The 22,996-nt window shown below is 38.2% G+C and overlaps 1 protein-coding gene across 1 annotated transcript in view; it reads left to right on the forward strand.

Moving 5' to 3' along the window:
• The first annotated feature begins 265 nt into the window (after positions 1 to 265).
• The window catches only part of gna13a (guanine nucleotide binding protein (G protein), alpha 13a), an 84,753-nt gene continuing 62,022 nt past the window's right edge, over positions 266 to 22,996 (forward strand). Inside the window, exon 1 of the mRNA XM_063074504.1 lies at positions 266 to 825. Coding sequence (XP_062930574.1) covers positions 313 to 825 — 513 coding nt within the window. The 5' untranslated portion in view covers positions 266 to 312. The remainder of the gene's footprint in view (positions 826 to 22,996) is intronic.

Raw genomic sequence — 22,996 nt, forward strand, 5'->3', positions numbered from 1 at the left:
AGCCTGGGGAAATAAACCATGTTCTCACAAGTAGAATAGATAGCTGCTGTCATAGCTTGGGGAAATCACAGTGTAGGTCAATGCATCCTCTGATGAAAAGAAATCACCTAGTAAAACGAATGTTGCGGACACTTTTGTCATTAGTAAGGTATAGTCAGGGCAAATTTAGTTTATTGAGACACCGCATTACTCCTCCAGCCAGGAGAGCCGCTGCAGTGAGCACTAGGTGACGTACGTGACGTTAAGCGCCCGCGAGTGGCGGTAACGCGCCTCTTGCTCGTTCCCTCCTCACTATGTTATCGAGTGGTAAAGATGGCGGATTTCCTGCCGTCCCGCTCCCTCCTCGCTGTTTGTTTTCCGAGTTGCGTCCTCACCCAACGAGAGGCCGAACAGCTTCGCAAAAGCAAGCAGATAGACGAGCTCATCTCCAGGGATAAGACTTACGTGCGGCGACTAGTGAAAATCCTGCTGCTCGGGGCCGGCGAGAGTGGCAAAAGCACTTTCCTTAAGCAGATGCGAATTATTCATGGCCAGGATTTTGATCAGAAGGCCAAGGAGGAGTTCAGGGGAACCATCTACAGCAACATCCTGAAAGGCATTCGTGTCCTGGTGGACGCCAGGGAAAAGCTCCGCATCCCCTGGGGAGACCCCGGCAACCAGCAAAACGGCGAGTTCCTGATGAGTTTCGACACCAGGGCGTTGACCGGGGCCGCTGCAGGCCTCGTGGAGACGCGGGTTTTCCTTAAGTACTTGCCGGCCATAAGATCTCTCTGGGTAGATAGTGGCATCCAGAACGCTTACGACAGGCGCAGAGAGTTCCAGCTGGTGAGTAAATGGGAACCGTGGTTCAAGGAAAGATGCGCGGGCTTTGAAAGGCCTGGCTTTGGGGAGAGGAACGAGAAGCCAGCGTCTTCCTGAAGAGGGTGTGTTCCGAGTCAGTTTTGGGCGGGTGGAGGTCTTCTCTAGTGTATTCAAATAAACTTTGGGGCGAGATAAATTATATACTTTTTTAACAATCCAAAATTATTGATGTATTGCCTCATACATTTACAAATGGACCACACAGCTCCCCATTATCTTCACTTTATTTTTAGATATTGAAAATGATCTGTGCAGTTCCATTAATGTGTCTCAGTTTTGGACGAGGATTCTTAATGTTTACAGAACACGCATTTTTGGAGTGCAGTTATATATGAAAGTTTGTCAAAACTAAGTCGATTTTCGAGGTCTTTATTTTAATAAGTTTGCATCATTTTCTTTAGAACCAACATAATCTTAGTTAGAAATGCATTATTTATTCTGAATGCCGTGACATCTTGAGGAATGACTTGCTGGGGTTTGTGAATAAGCATTTATGAGGATTTAACCAGTACAAGGGTACTAATTTTGTGTCATTTCCACATGAATCAATTTTTACCAAATGGCTTATTTGGAGATCAGGTCTGTGCAAACTTTGTATCCATCTTTAAGACAAGTAAAGCATGCCTATTTTCCAAACTGAAATTCAAAGTATTAAAAAGAAATCACTATTTTCATAGGCACTTTCATATTATAGAATTTGGGTGGATGTTATGCTCATGTTGCATTTCACTTGCATAATAGTCTCTAAGGGTTTCTTTTGAGTAGGTGGCAGTAATGTGAGAGGAAGTGAAATAAAACTTTGATTAAATGGGGACATCGCTATAGGGAATGACGTGACTTAAATTTACCCTTTTTCTTTGATAGCTCTGCATATCTAGAACAGTATATTTAGCAGAAAATAGTTTATTTTCTGCACCTGTTATTATTGTGTACTTTCTGATTCTCAAATCTTGGGTGTTCTTGGTAAAGAAAAGGGTTTCTGAAACATTGACAGATTTCAGCTTTGTGGATTAAACGATAGATGCAGTTCATGACAGTGATTTGGTCAAGAGCTGATGGAATTTAGTAAATATGAGAGAATCACAGACAGTCCAGGAATTTGCATTTTTGGTTTTCTAGCCAATTGTACTAGCTGTTTAAAATGAAGATCCATCTATGTAGAACAACTTTGAGTTTTAAAAGCTGCAGGGAATGGAAGATCTTGTAAAATCTGTTCCATTAACTCAAGCCCCAAAATAACTTGATTTTAATGTTAACCCTTATCCAGATGTACACATAAAATTTAAGCTGATTTGGGACTGGGGAATAGTAATTGTCTTTTCTCCATTTTGTCTATATTGATTAATCCTGGTTTTGTTGGCAAATTAGGCTGTTCTTTGTTCTTGAATATTCTAATTTTAGGATGAACCATAAAAATCAAACGGGTAATAGGTTCTCATTTAAATTATTCATTATCTCTGCTAACTTAAACATGATTATTGAGTTGTGTGAATGCAGTGTACTGAGAAGCAAACTTTCTGTTCAGTATTTTAGCTTGAATGCTCATTACTAGTAATGAGTATAGATCTTCATGTGCTTCGCCATTCTAGAGGAAGAAGGAAGCAGTTTTGAATGCATAATTAATATTTGCTGAAATAGAAATTGAAATAGCTGGAAATTCTAGGGTCTGATTATTTGGTGGGGAAAGAAACCTTTAATATATTGGTGTCCTTTCATCATAAATATTTTAAATTCTTCTGAAAGGTCGATCTGGAACGATAGATTTGTTTCTCTCTCCACAAAGTAGCGTGACTTACAGAGAGGGAAAATGTTTTCCTTTCGGTGTCTGCAGTGTTCTGATATTGAAGTTAATATTAGGTATTGAGTTACAAAGAAACTTTCAACTCCGTCTAATGACCAGTGATAAGAAGAAATAAGAATTAAAGCATTTTCCTGCTGTCATACATGGCATTATGTAAGACAACACATTCCACAGTTAACCAAGTATGAGGAAATGATTAATGCACACTTCTCATTCCTTCTCATTTCCCTCCTTAGGCCACACTTTTCCTTCCAAGGCTGATTTCCTCCTCCTCTTCCCCTGCATGTTTACTTATCTATCCTCCTGCTTTCCAGCCACCCCCACGGGTGCACCTTTTTATTTCTGTCCTCACCTTCTGCGCCTTCCCTTTCCCCACTGCTGCCTCTCCTGCACAGTCTGCCCTGCCCTTCCCTCTCCCCTCCTCTGCCTTCTCTTACCTTTTTCACTGGTAATCTTTCTCTTTCCCTCTCATCCTGCACTCCACCCCCCCCCCCACTCATGCCGCATCACTCCCACTTAAAGATGTCTTTTGTGGATCTGTTGGTGTTAACTGGAATATGTTCTGATTCTAAGTGAAGAAGTGCCCTCTTGACATAGAATTGTTAGGCCATATAGTGCCATCACACGGAAGGACCAGAAGTCTCTCCTCCTGATATGAACTTTGACCGTCTGCTTTGCGTGCTTCTACCTTATCAATGTCCCTGACATGCAGGAACATGCAAAAACATATTCTAAAGTATATTAAAATGTTAGTGAAAAAGTGACTAAATTTGAAAAGTACTCTATTTAAATAGACAGACAATGAAAACTAAACTGAACTTTAAAAAAGTTTCTAATTGCTAAATTTTAGGCCTTTTTAGGCATTCCCTTCAATTGAGATAAACAGATACATTCTGGTTTTTCAGGCATAGTGTCCACTGCAAGTATTTGGAATTGCATCAAATCTGTACTCTGCTGCTGCTGATTGTTTGGTGAAGTGCCAGCTAAGCGTGGCCTGCAAACTCAGCTTCTCTTTGGGTGGGATTCCCGAGGTTGTGGTACTGTTTACTGTGAGGCCATTCTGAGGGATACTGCCAATATTTTCTAGCAAGTTCTGTCCTGAGGATTGCTTCTTTCTCCACAGAATAATCTGCTGCTTGAGATGCTGAGTATTTTAAGCATTTCTTTCAGATTTCCAAATTAAAACTTTTGGAAAATACTGCTATATTTGCCTTCTGTCTGAATTTGCTGGTTTCAGTTTGGGCTTCATCCTTAGATTAGTGTACTTGATGCTTTGAGCACAGGGGAAATCATCAGATTGATGTGAAGTTTTCTATCTGATTAGAAAGGTAATGTACAAGGTTGCAAAATGTCTCAATTTTGGTTCCTGGATACTTGATTAAATACTTCGAAAGTAAATATTTTGTAATTTTCTAAGTTTTCAAAACAATGAAATAAATTAATGGTAAGATTTACCTGACATGTTCCTGCTAATGAGTTGATGGATTTTCAAAGATTCAGTATACTTCTGTAGAATAAGAACTTGCTCATTTTCTGTATTGGAGGAGAGTAAGGGTAATTTGGATATATTTGCTTCGTGCAAATGCTTTTTTTTGAGGGAGGAGATGTTGACTTGAGTTTCCTGGAGAGCAATGCAGTATACACTAGTGCTTCATTGACATTATATATCGGAATAATTGAATGATTGGAATTGGAATAATTTCACACACCGACATTGCTGCCACTAGTTTCATCACTTCCCTTTTACTTAACTGGGCAGTAATCTGAGATGAGTAATGAAGAATGATGTTCTGAACTCCCTTTTTGTTCATGCATTTCCGACCTTCTGTCTTTGACTTTGCATCTGATTTTTCAGAGTTGTAGTTAGCTTGAAAATCTAAAGATTGCTAGTTAAACTTTATAAAGCTAGAAATTGAAATTTTATCTTTAATCATAAAAAGGAAATTTAGTGTTAAGCATTTAATCATATGAGAGGGCAAACCTCATCAGCAAGATGCATGATTTTTTAACCAGAATTCTTCATATTAGTGTCTTTATTTTTGACATGTATTCTTCCAAGTGGATTATAATGTTGGATTTTTTTGGGGGGGTGTCTTCCAATGTATTCTCTGCTTGATTCTTTCTTTGTCTAGTTGCAAATTGTTGTTGAATTCCCAATTGTTTGTTAATAACTTTATATATAGTTAACCAGGCAGTTTTTGTATTTTTGTTATAAAAATCAAATCTTAGATTTGATTTGGAGTTTCCGGATTAGTTGATTCTCAGTGGTAGTTTTTGCCGTTACACTCTTCTAATATTCTCACTCTATTCATTCAGAAGAACAATGTTCCCTTGACAAATATAGAATGAAGTCATGAGGTTAATTGCCAGTGAGTTACTGTCTTAATGCCATGTTGAGAATTCTGTAGTATACTGGAGAATTAGGGTATAGTGTACACTAAAATTTGCTGAGTTCAATTGTGGTTAGTCCATTGGGAAAGTTATTTAAATCAAGAGTTTTATTGGATACTTGATATTTAAGATAATGCTTTAGCATTGTTTGCTCTGGAAGATGGGTTGATTCCACTCCAAGATTAATAGAATGTAAATCTTAAGCCGTTGCAGATCACTAAGTTTAATGCTGAATGAATTCTGAAAGTTTGCCTCAGAACAATGGTTGTTTGCTTCATGAGATTGCTCATCTTTGCCCCAAAAACAGAGTTGTACTAATGGCAGTTAGTGTTTGGGAAATACTAAATCAAAGTTTATCAAAGTTGAATGTATCGTCGTATGCGCAAGTACACGTGTGCAATGAAATACTTGCAGCAGCGTCACAGACACATAGCATCATGTAAGCACATTCATAAGAAAGCATATATTACTATAAATTATACACAAATTATACAAGAAAGAACATAAAGTCCATGTTAGTGCGAAGTGGTCATTGTGCTGCTAAATTACTTATTAAGGTTCATATTAAATGTAAATATTGATAAATGTAAATAAGGTGCTAGTTGGTTATTTTGTTTTATTTAGAGACACTGTGCAGTGATGTTCCCTTCCAACTCAACGAGCCCGTGCTGCCCAATTACACCCATGTGACCAATTAACCTATTAGTCTGTACATCTTTGGAAAGTAGAGCACCCGCAGGAAAACCAGGGGAGAACGCCCAAACTTATTACAGGCAGCAGCGGAATTCAACCCAGGTCCGTGGCACTGTATTAACATTATACTAGACACTAAGCTACCACACTACCCTTATTGCTCCTGGTGCTTTTACTGCTCTTGAGTTAATTTCTACTGGAAAGGATCTTCTAGGTCTAATAATTTGAACTCGGCTTGTGGAAAATGGAAGGACAAGGGAAAGATACAATTCATCCCTGCGAACTTGATATCTTCATTATTTGCATAGAGCCCTTTCAATCTGCCACTGCACTAATTTGCGTTATATTCCACAGCTGACTTTCCATGTGATCATATTCAGTTAGTAGCAACTGACTTTGAATAACAGTTTATGCAGCTGATTGAACATATTTTAAAATTAGCTTATTGGAAGTGGGGTAAATTTGGAAAAAAAATTATGCAGAATCATTGCAAAGAGACTTCTGTAAGCAAGATTTACCCAGACTGTCTCATCATGAACGCTTACATTTATTTGGCATGTTATTGAATTTGCCATGGACATGTGGGTAAGAATAATGATATTTGCACGGTGACAATGGTGCATTTGCTTGACCTACAGGAAGTGTTTTTTAAAATTTGGATACAACCATGTTCATAGATATCAGTGGATAATTCCATTGAATTTTCTACCAAATTCAGCTGGATAAGGTATGTTAGCTAAATATGATAGGTGGCCTAAGTAAAAGACTTATGAAAAGCATGGATGGAGCCCTGATCCTTCCTCCTGCACTAGCACTATGCTAATACGGCCTAGCGTTATTATTCATACCATCATTATGTTCCAAGAGGGGGAAATGTCTCCCTTGTCATATATTGTGATTCTGGAGAGGTGAATGGGGTTGAAATAACTAGTCGTGCTAGATATCATCTTTAGAATTTAAGATTGAAATAAAAGCTCATTAGAAATCTGAGTGCTGATAGTTTATCTCTGTTTTGTGCTGGTCTTCCCTTGTGGCAGGTGCTCTAGAGGCACTGGTGGTGTTTAAAAGGACAGTTTAGGTATTTCACTGAGGTATGAAAGATACGAACTCATGTACAAGTTATTGGCATAACTGATTTGGTACCTTCAGTAATAGAATTTGGTGAGATTTTTCTGATGTTATTTGAATGGTGGATATTGGAAATTTGTGTGGTTCTTAGCCACCCAGAACACACATGTTTTACAATTTTGAGGTATGTTCCTTTGCCGCTTGTAATTTTTCATTTAAAGCATTGAGCTGTAAATTTCTTCTTTTTTGGGAAAGTAAAATTTAGCTTTCTGTTCCAGACTCCTTTCCTTCAAAGGATATTAAAACTATTTTGAAATTGAATATCAGGTAGATCAGAGTCAAACTTGAGTGATGACTTTTATTTTTGAATTAATCTGGCATTCTTGAGCATTATGATTATTTTGTAAATATGCTAGAGCGTTAGTGGATGCACTACGACACAAACCAGTGGCGTCAAACTGAGCAAACGTTGGAACATGAGAATCATGTTTAATATCACTGGCATGTGTCATGAAATATGTTGTTTTGCGGCAGCAGTACAATGCAATATGCAATTAAAAACTAAAAAGTATGTATGTATATATTTAAATGAGTAGTGGAAAAAGAGAGTTTTTTAAAAAAAGAAAAACAATCATGGGTATATTGTCCATTTAGAAATATGATGGCAGTGATGAAGAAGCTATTCCTAAAGATTGATTGTGTGTCTCAGGCTCTTGCTCTCTTCCTTGAATGTAGCAATGAAAAGTGGGTATGTCTTAGGTGATAGGGTCCTTAATGATGGATGGTGCCTTTTTAAAGTATCGCCTTTTGAAGATGTCCTTGATGCTGGGGAGACTAGTGCTCAAAATGGAGTTGACTGAGTTTAGAACTTCCTGCAGCTTTTTTTCTGATCCTGTGCAGTGGTCCCTTCATACCAGACAGTGATGCAAGGAGTTAGAGAATGCTGTCCATGGTACATAAGTAGAAATTTGCAAGAGTCTTTGATGACATACCAAATCTCCTCAAACTCCTAATGAAATATAGCCGCTGACATTCCTTCTTTTAATATGTTGGGCCCGGGATAGATCTTCAGAGATGTTGACATCCAGACAGTTGAAAGTGCTTACCTTTCCATTGCTAATCCCTCAATGAAGGTGTGTTCCCTCAAAATGTAGAATTCCCTTTCCTGAATTCTACATCAATTTCTTGATCTTACTGACATTTGAGTGCAAGGCTATTGTTGCAACACTATTCAACAAGCTGATCTATCTGCCTCTTGTTGGCCTGCTTGTTGCCATGTGAAATACTGCCAATAATAGTTGTGTAATTGACAAATTTATAGATGGTGTTTGAGCTGTGCCTAGCCACACAGTTGTGAACGTAGAGAGAGTGGAGCAGTGGGCTAAGCATGCATGATGAATGCCAGTGTTGATTGTCAGTGAAGAGGCTATGTTATTTCCGATCTGCTCTAACTGGTCTCCCAATGAGGAGGCCAAAGATCCAGTTGCAGATGGATGTAATTGATGAGTATGCTAAGATCATCGCTGATAAATCTTAACACCAGAACAAGCCTACAATGCTGATTGTTTTTATACCTTACATTAGACGTTTAAAATAAAGTACAAAAACAGTGTTAACCTTTTAATCAGAAAAAGGCATCGTAGGTGGAAACTGAAAGCATGCCTTTGTTGTTGTTTGCTGATTCAGGTATTCTCCTGATGCTGTTGTGCTGCTCTTGTTACCCTGTACACAATATATTTATGTAGTAATTTTTACTTTTAAGTACATGTGTGATGAATAAGTGTAAGACGGGCTGCTTGCTGGTAGCACACAAATTCGGAGTCGGAAATGATGGCTATTCCAATCTATCTCATATATTCTAGAATACGAAACACTTCTGGCCTCAAGCATTTTGGATAAAGGGTACACGACCTGTATTGGTTCCTAATAGTTACCAGTGGAGGAATTCATCCTGTGTACGCTACTGTGTTTTTTTTGATTGACTGTAAATAAACAAGATCAGCGCAGTCTCCTTAGTGCAGAAAATGGACTGCTTTCATTGTCTTCCTGCATGAAGTAGTGTCGTATACCAACAATAAATTTCCTTGCACAAATGATCAAAAATCACTGATTTTTGAGTTGTCATCTGTTGGCCCAAATGGGTAATGACACAAGCACATGCAGTTGACACTATTTCAAAACAGTTTGGTGTCTAATGGCCACACAAGTACACATGACTGACACAGGTTAGAAACTCTTCAGTAGCAGCCTCCTGTTGGAATTAAGTGGCATACTATCCTGGTTATTTTCTCAATTAGTTTTTGTTCTTTAAATTGTCCCAAATAAGTGGCTGCCCTGATTAACTGATGGCCCAATTCACTGTATTGCATTTTTCAGCAAGAATGAGGTGAGCACGAACAATACAGTTAGCTACAAAACATGCAATTGTTTGTTTTGCAGTGACAATTAATGTGTACCCATTTGAGTATATTGGTTCCAAGGGATGTATTTCCATGTATATTTTAAAATCCTTAACAAGGAAATCTTTGTTTTAAGGTGAAACTGCAATAAATTGGCACTATTTAAACAGGTTGTAAAATGTTATCTTTCTGTTTGGTAACCTAAGCAATTAGATTAATTGCTTGAAAAATCGTGCCTTCAAGTGGTTTAAAGACCAGCTGGGATTTCATGAAGAATTATGTCCATACACAATATTCAGAGTTAGAATTGGAAGTTTTGACTATACTTCATTAGAAGTTTTGACTATACTTCATTAGAAGTTTTGACTATACTTCATTAGAAGTTTTGACTATTCTTCATTAGAAGTTTGAAGAGATTTCGTATGTCAACAAAAACACTCAAAAACTTTTATAGATGTACCTTGGAGAGCATTCTGACAGACTGCATCACTGTTTGGTATGGGGTGGGGCTACTGCACAGGACAGAAAGAAGCTGTGGAGGAATGTAAAATTAGTTGGCTCCATCTTGGGTACTAACCTACAAAATACCCAGGATATCTTCAAGGAGTGGTGCCTCAGAAAGGCAGCAACCATTATTAAGGACGCCCAGCAACTAGGGCATGCCCTTTTCTCACTGTTACCATCAGGTAAGAGGTACAGAAGCTTGGGGGCACACTCTCAGCAATTCAGGAACAGCTTTTACCTCTCTGCCATCCAATTCCTAAATGACAATTGAACCTATGAACACTACACGAGGAAATCTGCAGATGCTGGAATTTCAAGCAACACACATAAAAGTTGCTGGTGAACACAGCAGGCCAGGCAGCATCTCTAGGAAGAGGTACAGTTGATGTTTCGGGCCAAGACCCTTCGTCAGGACTAACTGAAAGAAGAGCTAGTAACAGATTTGAAAGGGGGAGGGGGGAGATCCGAAATGTTAGGAGAAGACAGGAGGGGGAGGGATGGAGCCAAGAGCTGGACAGTTGATTGGCAAAAGGGATACGAGGGGATCATGGGACAGGAGGCCTAGGGAGAAAGAAAGGGGGAAGCCCAGAGGATGGGCAAGGGGTATAGTGAGAGGGATAGAGGGAGAAGGAGAGAGAAAAAGAATGTGTGTATACAAATAAATAATGGATGGGGTACGAGGGGGAGGTGGGGCATTAGCGGAAGTTTGAGAAGTCAATGTTCATGTCATCAGGTTGGAGGCTACCCAGACGGAACATTACCTCATTTTTTTAATATAATTTCTGTTGCATGATTTTTAATCTATTCAATATACATATACAATATTTATGTATTATTACATTTTTTCTTCTGTATTATGTTTTGCATTGAAATGCTGCACTTAACAAATTTCACGACACATGCCGGTGATAATAAGCCTGATTTTGATTCTGGTGTCTGGTATTCTTTTTTCCCAAATTAATGAGTTGATTGAGATCTGATGTCATCTTCCTCCTGGTTTAGTTAATTGAAGTATTATGTATTTAATTGAACATAAATTAGCTTGTGAATTTTTAATATTTGTTTCATTGTTACTATGGTGTTGGACAGCAACCTGTTTTACTGTCAAGCACTTGCTTTGCCCATTGAGATCAGTAAATTTTCTGCATGGAGGGTTTCGATAAGTCATTGGTGGAGTCAGCATGAGTTAGCCATAGCTTCCTGTAAAGGAGTGGAAAGAAATAGTGAAGGAAACTTTGATTGCTCTTATAAATGAACTGAGGGATGATTCAAAATTGTCTTGGTGCTGGTGGAAATAAACTTTGATAGTGAAGTTTAAAATTTTTGTAATATTTTGACAATATTGATTAACTGGCTCCCATGCTACAAATGTTAGTAACCAATGCTTGAAGATTTAAGGTGATCGAGAAAAGAGCACAGGGAGAATGGAAATCATTATGTGCTCATGGTTTGCCAGGCCAGTGTTTATTGTTGAACCTTAGTTCCCTTTAACCGGGTGGTTTGTTAGACCATTCAAAAGAGCAGTTAAAAGACCAAGTTGATGAGCCTGAATTTGGATTGGTTAGATCTGATTTCCTTTATTGAGCGCATTACTGATCCAAATAAACTCACTGTTACTGATTCTAGCTGTCCATTCCAGTGTTAAATTTCTTGTTTTTTGTGATGGGGTTCAGCGTAATAACTTTGGGTCATCAGTTCTCACGTCTCTGGATACATACTAACTCTTCCTTCAGTTAGTTCTGACGAAGGGTCTCGGCCTGAAATGTCGACTGTACCTCTTCCTAGAGATGCTGCCTGGCCTGCTGTGTTCACCAGCAGCTTTGATGTGTGTTGCTTGAATTTCCAGCATCTGCAGAATTTCTGTTGTTTGCAAAACTTGGATTATTTCCCCTGCAGTATTGGAGATTGATAGAAATATATAAATTTATGGAAGGTATATATAGACCACTTTCTTCCCTATTATGGAAACATCAAACATCAGAAGGTATAGTTTTATAGTGAGAGGGACAAGATAGAGATTTGCCAGCAAGTTTTTGTTTTTTTTTAATACAGAGTTGTTGGTGCCTGGAACACACTGCCAATGGAAGTGATGGAAGCAGATCGATAGTAAAGTTTGAGACATATAGACAGGCACATAAATAGGAAGTGGAAGGGTGCAGGTCACATGAAGCAGGTGCAATTGGTTTGGTTGGCATTATGGTTGGCTTGGAAGAGTCTGTCCTCTGCTGTGCTGTTATAAGATGGATGTAGGAGCAGAGTTAGTTCTGGCTGATTTTGTTTTTCAACCCCATTATCTTTCCTTCTCCGCATATTTCTTAATCCCTTTTATCATTCAGGCTCAAATATACCTGTTGACCTGGTCTCCACAGCCGTCTGTAGCAATGAATTCCACTGATTCACCACCCTCTGGCTGAATAAATTTCTCCTCACCTTTTCAAAGGAACATCTCTATTCTCAAGCTGTGTCCTTAGATCTTAGTCTCTTCTAATAAAAGAAATGTTCTCACTATGTTCACTCTCCAGACCTTTCAGTATCTGATAGGATTCAATGAGATGCCTCCTATGTTCTGAACTCCATTGAATACAGGCCCCTATTACTTGTAATTTCGTAACGCTGATGATCAGCCTGAAATAATAGGAGGTATGACATAAAGCCAAATATGTTTTCAGAATCAGGTTTAGTATCACTGACACATATTGTAAAATTAGTTGTTTTGTGGCAGCAGTACAGTGCAATACATGGAAAAACAATAAATTACAATAAGAAATGTATATACTCACACTCGCACTCACACACCCTTCTGGTTAAATAGGATCTATCAGGACCAGTACATTTTGGCCCAATTAAATGGCTGTCCCAGTTAGCCAAAGATTCATGGACATAGTCAAAAAGCATACAAAAGATAAACTACAATTTAACTGATTAATAAATTGTGTTTAAATAAAATACAGAATAAATTAGAACACTACCAATACCACTTGAGTACTATAAACCTGTGTATTCATTTCTAATTGTTATCAACAGAAGAATTCATCAGTGCTGCATTCTTTTGACTGTAAATGAACAAAATCAGCACAGATATCTAGTGCAGATAAGCCAAAAAAAAATTATCAAAAATCACTGCTTTTTGGATTGGCATCCATTGGCCCAAATGGATAACACAACAGAAACACACGCAACTAACACTTATTTCAGAACTGTTCACTCTTCAATGTCTGAGTGCTTGAAAGTGCAGTGAGCAAAAACAGTTCTGAGTTGTCATAGTGCTTATTTCTTACCAACTATCAGTAACAAAAAGTCACTGCTTTTTGAACACAAACACTTGCAACTGGTACAAATTGTTCACTCTAACCATGGTGTTGAGTATAACAGCAACAGTCTCCTGTCTCAGTTAAGTGGCTTAGTGTTCCAAATAAAGGAAGGGAATACTGGCAATTTCCTTGGTTAGTTTTTGTTCATTAACAGTTGTCCAAAATAAGTGGTTGCCCTGATTAGCCAATTAAAGGAAATCCATTGTGTGTGATATATATGAGAGATGTGCAGTGCCTTGAAAATGTACTTAGCCCCCACAACTATTTTCACAGTTTACTGCCTCATTTTCTAAATTTAAAATGTATAGAAGTAGGAATTTTTTGAGCTAATCTACAAAGCACTCTCAAAAATAAAAATTCCAAAACCTGTCAACAATTTACTAAAAATTAAAACCCTAAATTGTGATGCTGGAAAAAAGTATGAATGCTGCTAAGTACAGAGAGATTCTGGATAAAAACCTGTTGGCCTTGGCCAGAAAGCTTAAACTGGGAAGGAAGTCTGTCTTCTAGCAGGACAACGACCCAAAGCATACTGCCAGTGCAACCATGGCGAGCTTCAAATGAAGAAAATTTATGTCCTTGAATGGTCCAGTCAAAGTCCTGACTTTAACCTGATAGTGTGTCTCCAGCAAGGCCTCAGATTGCTGTCGCTCAGGAAGGGAGGGCAGTGTACATACTTCTGTCTTCATCAAAAGTACAAAGTAAATTTATTATTGAAGTATGTATATGTCACAATATATTGCCCTTCAATTCATTTTCTTGTGGGCATTCACACTAGATACAAAGAAATGCAATGGAATCGATGTAAACTATACACAAAGGTGCATGAACAACCAGTATGCAAAAGAAGACTTGCTGTGCAAATCTGAAAAGTAATAATAATAATAAATATAAATAAAAATAGTAACTGATAAAAGATAGTATCGAAGTACAACATGACCAAAGGCAATGTCCTTCAGATAGTTCATAAAACTACTACTTTTTCTTTTACTATTACTTCGTTCAAATATGATTCTATGATTCTGCTACTATTGGAACATGTGATTTATTTTGATGGTGTGTTTTCAGGCAGACTGAGCAGTCTGGCACTTTGCTGACTCTGAGGTAGCTGTGAGATTTGGAGCAGTCTGGAGGCCCAGAAGCCTGGAGATGGGGTGTGAGCCCAGCATTTTTTTGTAGGTGTGCTCAATAGTGGGGAGGGCTTTTCCTCTGATTGACTTATTTGTATCCACTACCTTTTGTTAGCTTTTCCGTTCATGGGCATTGGTGTTTCTGTAACAGGCCATGATGCAACCAGTCTGCATGCTTTCCACTGCATTTATAGAAGTTTGTCAAAGTTTTAGATGAATTTTATTGAGCATTGAGAAAAATGGGTTGATCTATTTTAGATGGTAATGTTTAAAGCCTGAATGTTGACAGTAGAAGAATTATCCATTGTGTGTCCCTCTTGACAGCCAGATGTAAGAGGTGTATTGGAAAGTTTTGAGTGAATGGGCTCTGAATTGGGAGATGACATGAAGTGAAAGGGGGTTCAAGTTTAATTGTCATTCATCCATACATGTATGCTCACGAATACAACCAAATGAAGCAGTGTTCCTCCGGGAGGCCAAGGTGCAAGACATAGCACCAATGGTCTCACACAGCACAAGGCATACATAGCACATATAAGATATCAGTAAAATGCAGTCACACAAATATCATCCAAAACACTTAAGTTCATGAATGTTTCTGCAGTCTGTAGTCGAACACAATACAACTTGTCTTCTGCCGAGGAAACACTGGGGGGGAGTTGGGTGTGGGGGGGGGAGGGACTCCGATTCTAGCTGGGGTGACACCTCTTCTAGTTGAGTGCACTGACTCCAGTGCCCCTCTCCTGGGTGGCTACAAAGAGGTGATTCCGTCAGTTGAGGCCTAGTTTTTGTTATGACCAAGGCCATACAGTTCACCCACCACCCGCCAATAAATCAGTGAATCGGATTTGCAGCATTCTACATTAACAATGTCTAGGATGCTTTATTTTGAGGGGTGTTTATGGAGAGGGGAATTAAAAAATAACAAAAGGGGAACTATTTGTATTGGAAAGATTTTTGGATTGGTATGGAGACACCAAAGGGCTTTAGGAATTGTGTTGGAATTGGAGGAATTGTGTAATGAGTTATTTCATAGCAGAAGTAAGTAGCCTCAAATTAATGTACTCTTCATTGAGTTATAGGCAAAACAAAAAAAATGCAGGAAATGCTTTGCAGAGAGAGCATTTCAGGTGAAAACCTGAAAGATCGATTGTTCCTCTTTCCACACATTGCTTGACTGGATGATTACTTCCTGCATTTTCTCTTGTTATTTTGATTTCTAGTATCTCCATTCTTTGATTTTCTCAAACTAGTGAGCAGTCTTAGAAAAGTGAGGATCTGCAGTAAGTCAACTTAGAGCTCTGGCAGTGGACCTCTCAACCATTACAAACATGCATTTTCATTTTGCATCTTCGAGTAAAGGTTGGGCCTGTACCAAGGAAGTTATGGGTAAAACACATGAAAACCAGATGTCTGGAATTGGTTTGGCAATTTAGCATGGGTTTTGTAGATGAAAAATAATGGTGGCTTGGAGATTCTGTTATTTTTAAATGTTTTTATATTTGTCAGGTATTTAGAGCAGTTATGTAGGATCCTTTTGGTGTTTTGAACATTCCAGTTTTGTTAAAACTAAAGTAATGGTCGATGTGAAGGTGTGGCTTCTCCCAATTTATCCAGACTGATGCTTTGGCCAAGCAATCAAAGATGCTGTTCTTTTGTTATCTGAAACAAAATCAAGTTGGAGCTGAAAACAGTCCTGGAGAATTCAGCATGTTTGTGATTTACTCTGCATTGTGGATAGCAAGACTTGTGTTGTGCATGTTTGCAAAAAAGTGGAACATAAAGGAGAATATTGATTTCTGTGGTTCAAATCTAAAATGCAATTTTGTTGGAACTGAAACCCAGTGCTGCTGCTTGTTGCTGCCTGTAAGGAGTCTATACATTCTCCACATGGCTGTGTAGGTTCCTCCGGGTGCTCCAATTTTCTCCCACAGTTCAAAGATGTACAAACCCCATTTCCAGACAAGTTGGGATATTTTCCAAAATGCAATAAAAACAAAAATCTGTGATATGTTAATTCACGTGAACCTTTATTTAACTGACAAAAGTACAAAGAAAAGATTTTCAATAGTTTTCTGACCAACTTAATTGTATTTTGTAAATATACACAAATTTAGAATTTGGCTGTAACACATTCAACAAAAGTTGGGACAGAGGCATGTTTACCATTGTGTTACATCACCTTTCCTTTTAATAACACTTTTTAATTGTTTTGGAACTGAGGATACTAATTGTAGTAGATTTGCAATTGGAAATTTTGTCCATTCTTGCTTTATATAAGACTTCAGCTGCTCAGCAGTCCGTGGTCTCCGTTATCTGATTCTCCTCTTCATGATGCGCCATACATTTTCAATAGGAGATAGATCTGGACTGGCAGTAGGCCAGTCAAGCACACGCACTCTGTGTCTACAAAGCCACGCTGTTGTAGCCCGTGCAGAATGTGGTCTGGCATTGTCTTGCTGAAATAAGCATGGACGTCCCTGGAAGAGATGTCGCCTTGATGGCAACATATGTCTCTCTAAAATCCTAATATACGCCTCAGACTCAATAGTACCTTCACATACATGCAACTCACCCATGCCGTGGGTACTGATGCACCCTCATACCATCACAGATGCAGGCGTTTGCACTTTTCGCTGATAACAATCTGGATGGTTGTTTTCATCTTTGGCACGGAGAACTCGATGCCTGTTTTTTCCGAAAAGTAGCTGAAATGTGGACTCATCTGACCACAGCACACAGTTCCACAGTCTGTCGGTCCATCTGAGACGAGTTCGGGCCCAGAGAACTCACCGGCGTTTCTGCATAGAGTTGATGTATGGCTTCCTCCTTGCGTAATACAGTTTCAAGTTGCATTTCTGGATGCAGCGACGGACTGTGTTGAGTGACAATGGTTTTCGGAAGTACTGGGTATAAAAGTATGCTACTTTTATACCCAGTCATGATACCTCACCTGCTACCAATTAGCCTACTTAATGTGGAGTCTTCCAAACCGGTGTTACTTGAATATTCTGTGCACTTTTCAATCTTATTTTAACTCTGTCCCAACTTTTGTTGAGTGTGTTGCAGCCATCAAATTCTAAATTTGTGTATATTTACAAAGTACAGTTAAGTTGGTCAGTAAAACTATTGAAAATCTTTTCTTTGTACTTTTGTCAGTTAAATAAAGGTTCACGTGAATTAACATATCACAGATTTTTGCTTTTATTGCATTTTGGAAAATATCCCAACTTTTCTGGAAATGGGGTTTGTACCAGTTGGTCGGTTAATTGGTCATTGGTTAAGTTGCTGGGCAGTGCAGTTCGAAGGGCCTACTTCATGCTCTATCTCAATTAAAAGCTCATTCTTTTGCTGTGTCAACATAAAACCTGGTCCTTGTACACTTCTATTCACCCTTCAAGAAGGCCTTAAAGCTCTCTGCTTTCTCAACAAAAAGAACCAACAACAAAAGTTCCCCTCCACCACCACCACCACCACCACCACCCTTCTTTGTCTGGCAGAACTAGTCCTTGCCCAAGACAGTTTTTCCTTCGGGTCCACCCACTTTCTTCACACCAAAGGGTGGCACCCACATGGGTCCCAGCTATGTCTGTCTTTTCATTAGCTATCTAGAACAGTCCAAGTTCCAAGCCTTCCCTAGTAATGCTCCCCCAACACTTCCGTCGCTACATTAACCATTGCATTGGTGCTGCTTAATGCACCCATGCTGAACTCGTCAATTTCATCAACTTTGCCTTCATCCTCTACGCTGCTCTTAAATTCACTTGCTCCATTTCTGACAGCTCTCCCATTTCTTGATCTCTTCCCATGTCTAGAGATGAGCTGTCCACAGACATCTTTAATAAACCTACCGATATCCACAGCTATCTTGGCTATATCTTTTCCCACCCTGTCTCCTGTATAAACACGTCTCCCTTTCCTCAGTTCTGTCATCTCTGCCACAACTGTTCCCAGGATGAGGCTTTTCTTTTCAGGATATCAGAGATGTGCCCCTCCTTTAAAAATGAGGGGTTTTCCTTCATTGGTGCTGCCCTTACCTGCATCTCCTCCATTTCCTGGACATCCGAGCTCACCCCATCTTCCTGCCACCTAAACAGGGATAGTTCTTGTCCAAACCTACTACCCCATTAGCCTCTGCGTCTAACACATTTTCTGCAACTTCCATCAGCTCCAAAGGGATCCTACCACCAAACATATCTTTGCCTCTGCCCTGTTCTCTGCTTTCTGTAGGAATTGCTCCATCTGTGATTTCCCTTGTCCATTCATCCCTTTCCATCAATATGCCTCCTGGCACCTATCCCTGCAATTGGCCAACCAGCCCATTCACCACTTCCCACACCTCCATTCAGGGCCCTAAACAGTCCTTCCAGGTGATGCAACAGTTAACATTTAAATTTGTTGGTGTCATCTAATGACGCTCTTGCTGCGGCCTCCTCCACATTGATGAGTCCTGTCATAAATTGGGGGTCCACTTCATCCAGCACTTCTGCTCCATCTACCAAAAATAGAATTTCCTGGTGGCCAACCATTTTTGTTCCTATTTCCATTCCTGTTCTGACATGTGGGTGCATTGCAGCCTCCCTTGCCATGATGAAGCCCCTTTCAGGGTGGAGGAGCAGAATTTCATAACATGTCTGGGTAGCCTCCAGCCTGATGGCATGTACATTGATTTCCCCTATTGGTTAAAAAAATCTCTTTTTCTATTCCCTACTTTGGCCTCTTGCCTCTTCTCACTTGTCTATCATCTTTCCCTGTGCCCCTCCTTTCCTTTCACCTATGGCCACTCTCCTCTCCTATTAGATTCCTTCCTCTCCAGTCCATTGCCTTTCCCATTCACATGGCTTCACCTTTTAGCTATCCTCCTTTCCCTCCCTCTAACTTTTTATTTTGGCATCTTCGCCCATCCTTTCCAGTCCTGAGGAAGGATCTCAGTCTGAAATGTCTTAATTTCCGTGGAAGCTGTCTGACCTGCTGAGTTCTCCAGCATTTTATATGAAACTTGGGTTAATTTAACTTAAAATTAAAAACTAAGCAATCCTCCTTATTTTCATATTAGGAATTAACTCCATCCTAATAGGAAGAAGTAATTGTTGGTATTCTAGAAGGAATTTTGTTATATTTCAATAATATACATGCAGTTATATAGTTTACATCGATGATCTAGTTTGAGAGGCACAAGTAATCAAATATTAATGGATTGAATTCAGACCACCCTTTAATCTCAGAAGCAGACTCATTGTCACCTGTATGGTTATCCTTGAAAATAATGACAGTGAGTTTCCTGGCTGAACTTCCAGTCAATAATGAGGGATACTAATTTAGTCCTCAGAGAATGGATATTTCATATTGTTCGGACTCTTCAGTGTCTTAACCTAATAAATCTTGCAACTGGCACTTCAGTTCATTATGCTTCTTGGATAAGATTAGAATGTCTTGAGTCTATTTTGATTTTTTTTAAGGAATACTACATATTTCTAGTCTTAACGCACAGCATTCTTGTCTTTCCAGAAGGCACATGAACAGTGTGCCGTTCAATTGTATAATCACTTCAGCTGACATGCGCAGAGAATTAAAAAAATTACATCTCTATTAATGCTCTGTTCAACATTGTAAAGACCTGGATAAAATGCAATGAATTTGTTGCTCCATGTTGAGAATACTTGTCTTGATAGATTCTTGAATGTGGCAACTAATTGAATGCACTTCTGCTTCAATCAGTGTGAGGAATTAGAAACTAGCTTGTTTTATTCCACTGCAGTTATTGCTCAATGTTGCCTGCCATGCTCTCCAGTCACGAAGGTTTTGTATATGGTGTAAAAAGTTGTAAGAGATTCTGGGAGTTCCCAGTGGAAGATTTAGTACTTTCAGTTTACTTGCAGTTTTGTCAACAGTTTACGGTTTAGGTAAATTATTGGCTTGTTGAATTGTATGCATGGATAATTTTGTACTGCTTGTTATCTGTTACACAGACCACATGGTGACATCTGCTAAGTTCAATGATGAACAGTTAAGAGGTTTTATTTCTAAATTAGAGTACCCTAACATGAGCAAAAGGAATTTGCTTGGTATCGTAGCTGAAGTTGTCCTAGCCATCCCAGCAAAGAAGCAATTAGCAGTTTAAGAATTTTCTTCCACACTTCTCATCAAAATATGTTGCTAATTCAATTGCACTTTAGGAATCAAAATCAGGTTTATCATCACTGGCATATGATGTGAAGTGATCAGTTTTTAGGTCCAAACTGCTCTTGTAATGCTGTACATATGCAATTAGTGTCGATGGAGGAAGGGGGTGGGCCTCATTATTTGGTGCCACAAGTACAGTGGTACTTAGTAGCATTAAATGTGTCATGCAGGTCACTGTCGACATCATCCTTGACATCAACATTAACTAAAATCTTTACCAGACCAACTTCACATATTCTAACAGTCTCAGTATATAACAACTTGACATTATGAAGCCTTTCTGCCATATATAAGGCCCAAGTCAGCGGCATGAATTCTCTTGTCTGGAAGAGCATAACTTCAACAACACCTGAAGCTTGACCAGGGCCTAATATCTTAATTGGCAAGATATTTCTACCCTACATTCCATAACATTTCCATTTGCAGGGCATAAAATGATGCAAATTTAATGATTTATTCACTGGATTTAAAGGAATGTATGGAATGGAGTTTAATGAATTATATCTCATTTTTCAGGATGGAATATTAAGCAAATTGTAAGTCGTGTAGCTGCTTCATCAGAGGAGTGAATTTGTTTGATATTTTGAGAAGGTCAAGATTACATAGCATCATATCTGAAAGTACAAAACTTTCCACATTGTGTATACTTCATAAGTATCAAGTATCTTCCCATTGAATATAAATTTAATCCAGGACAGCAAAAATGTATTTGAGGCCTGTTGTAGAGCTAACAATTTTTCATATTTTTATTTTAGGAGGCTTGCCTGTTCTGCAGCAGTTAGTGCGACATTATTTTGCTTGTTTGTTCATTTCCTATAAAGCAGTTCTAGTTTTTCAAACTAAGATGAGAATTTCAATAATTGTACAAATGTATTTTGCGGTTAAGATGTTTTTTTTGCCAAAATTTTTATATGTGTTTCAGGCATTACCAATTTTCGTTCCAAAATCTTTTTTTGATAAAGTTGACTCTAAAATTTCTTCATTTATTTGGCAGAATAAGAATCCGAGACTGGGTAAAATACATTTACAGAAAGCTAAGAGAGATGGAGGTTTAGCATTACCTAACTTTAGATTCTATTATTGGGCTATTAATATTCGACATATGAAATTTTGGTTACTTGACCAGGACATACTATCTATTCCTAAATGGGTAGCATTGGAATTACAATCGGTTCAGGGTTATACACTTGGTTCTATTTTAGGCTCCTCTCTCCCTTTTGATTCGAAACGTCTTAAGCAGGTCTCTAACCCGATAGTTAAATATGCTTTGCGCATTTGGTTTCAATTCAGAAAATTTTTTGATCTTAATCAATTCGGGTTAGCGATTCCTATTTTAGGTAACATATTTTTTCCTCCCTCTTTTACGGATCGCGCTTTTCAAACTTGGAAGACTAAGGGTATTTTACAGTTTTTGGATTTATTTTTAGATGGTTCCCTTATGTCTTTTGAACAATTATCTAATAAATATAACTTATCAAGAATACATTTTTTTAGATATTTACAAGTTAGAAATTTCCTAAGTACTATACTTTCTTCCTTTCCAATGCTTCCTCCTACATATATTTTAGATTCGATAATTAACCTTAATCCATGTCAGAAAGGTGCATCGGCTATGATTTATAATATTATTATGAAACTTAGGAAAGCTCCATTTGATAAGATTAGGGTAGATTGGGAACAGGAATTGGGGCTTACCATTTCTGTGGATGATTGGGGGCAGATTTTACAATTAGTTAATACTTCCTCTATTTGTGCTAAACATTCCCTAATTCAATTTAAAGTGGTTCATAGAGCACATATGTCCAAAGATAAGTTAGCGCGTTTTTACTCGCATATTAATCCTTTCTGTGATAGATGTTCGGGGCAGATAGCCTCTTTAACTCATATGTTTTGGTCTTGCCCTGCTTTGGAAACTTTTTGGAGAGATATTTTCAATATTATTTCTAAGGTATTAAATATAGATATCTCTCCTCACCCTATTACTGCTATCTTTGGACTACCTAAAATTTCTAGTAATCTTTCCCCTTCAGCCCGTAGAATGATTGCATTTCTTACTTTAATGGCGAAAAGATGTATTTTACAACATTGGAAAGAGCTTAATGCTCCAACTACCTTTTTTTGGTTTTCTCAGACGATTTTATGTTTGAATTTGGAGAAAATTAGAAGTAACCTTTATGATTCTTCATTTAAATTTGAACAGATTTGGGGACCTTTTATTCGATATTTTCATTTAATGTAATATTTACCCTTGTTTTTTTTTTCACTGTTTTTAATGGAGGTCAGGATTGAGGACGTGATTTTAAGTTTAACTCTGTTTGGTTTCAAGTTAGCCCATTGCTTTGCTTTGCTTTTAGTTAGCTGCACGGTGGGTTTTTTTTTGGGGTTTTTTTTTTCTTTTTTTTTCCATTGATATATATAAAATTTAGTATACTATTATGTTATCTTGGTTTCTTATGTTTAAATTACATTGTTTGTAGTAATTTCTTTTTGGTATTGATATCTTTTGGAATTTTATTATACTTTAACATTGTATTAATGTTTATATGGCTTACCTTTTTTGTATACTTACTCAATAAAAAGATTTAAAAAGAAAGAAAGACAAATGTATTTGCATTCCCTTTGGCTTAAGATGTACTTTGAAGTAAGTTGTTGAAA

The sequence above is a fragment of the Mobula hypostoma genome, chromosome 22 (assembly GCF_963921235.1).
Source record: "Mobula hypostoma chromosome 22, sMobHyp1.1, whole genome shotgun sequence".
NCBI classification, from domain to species: Eukaryota; Metazoa; Chordata; class Chondrichthyes; order Myliobatiformes; family Myliobatidae; genus Mobula; species Mobula hypostoma.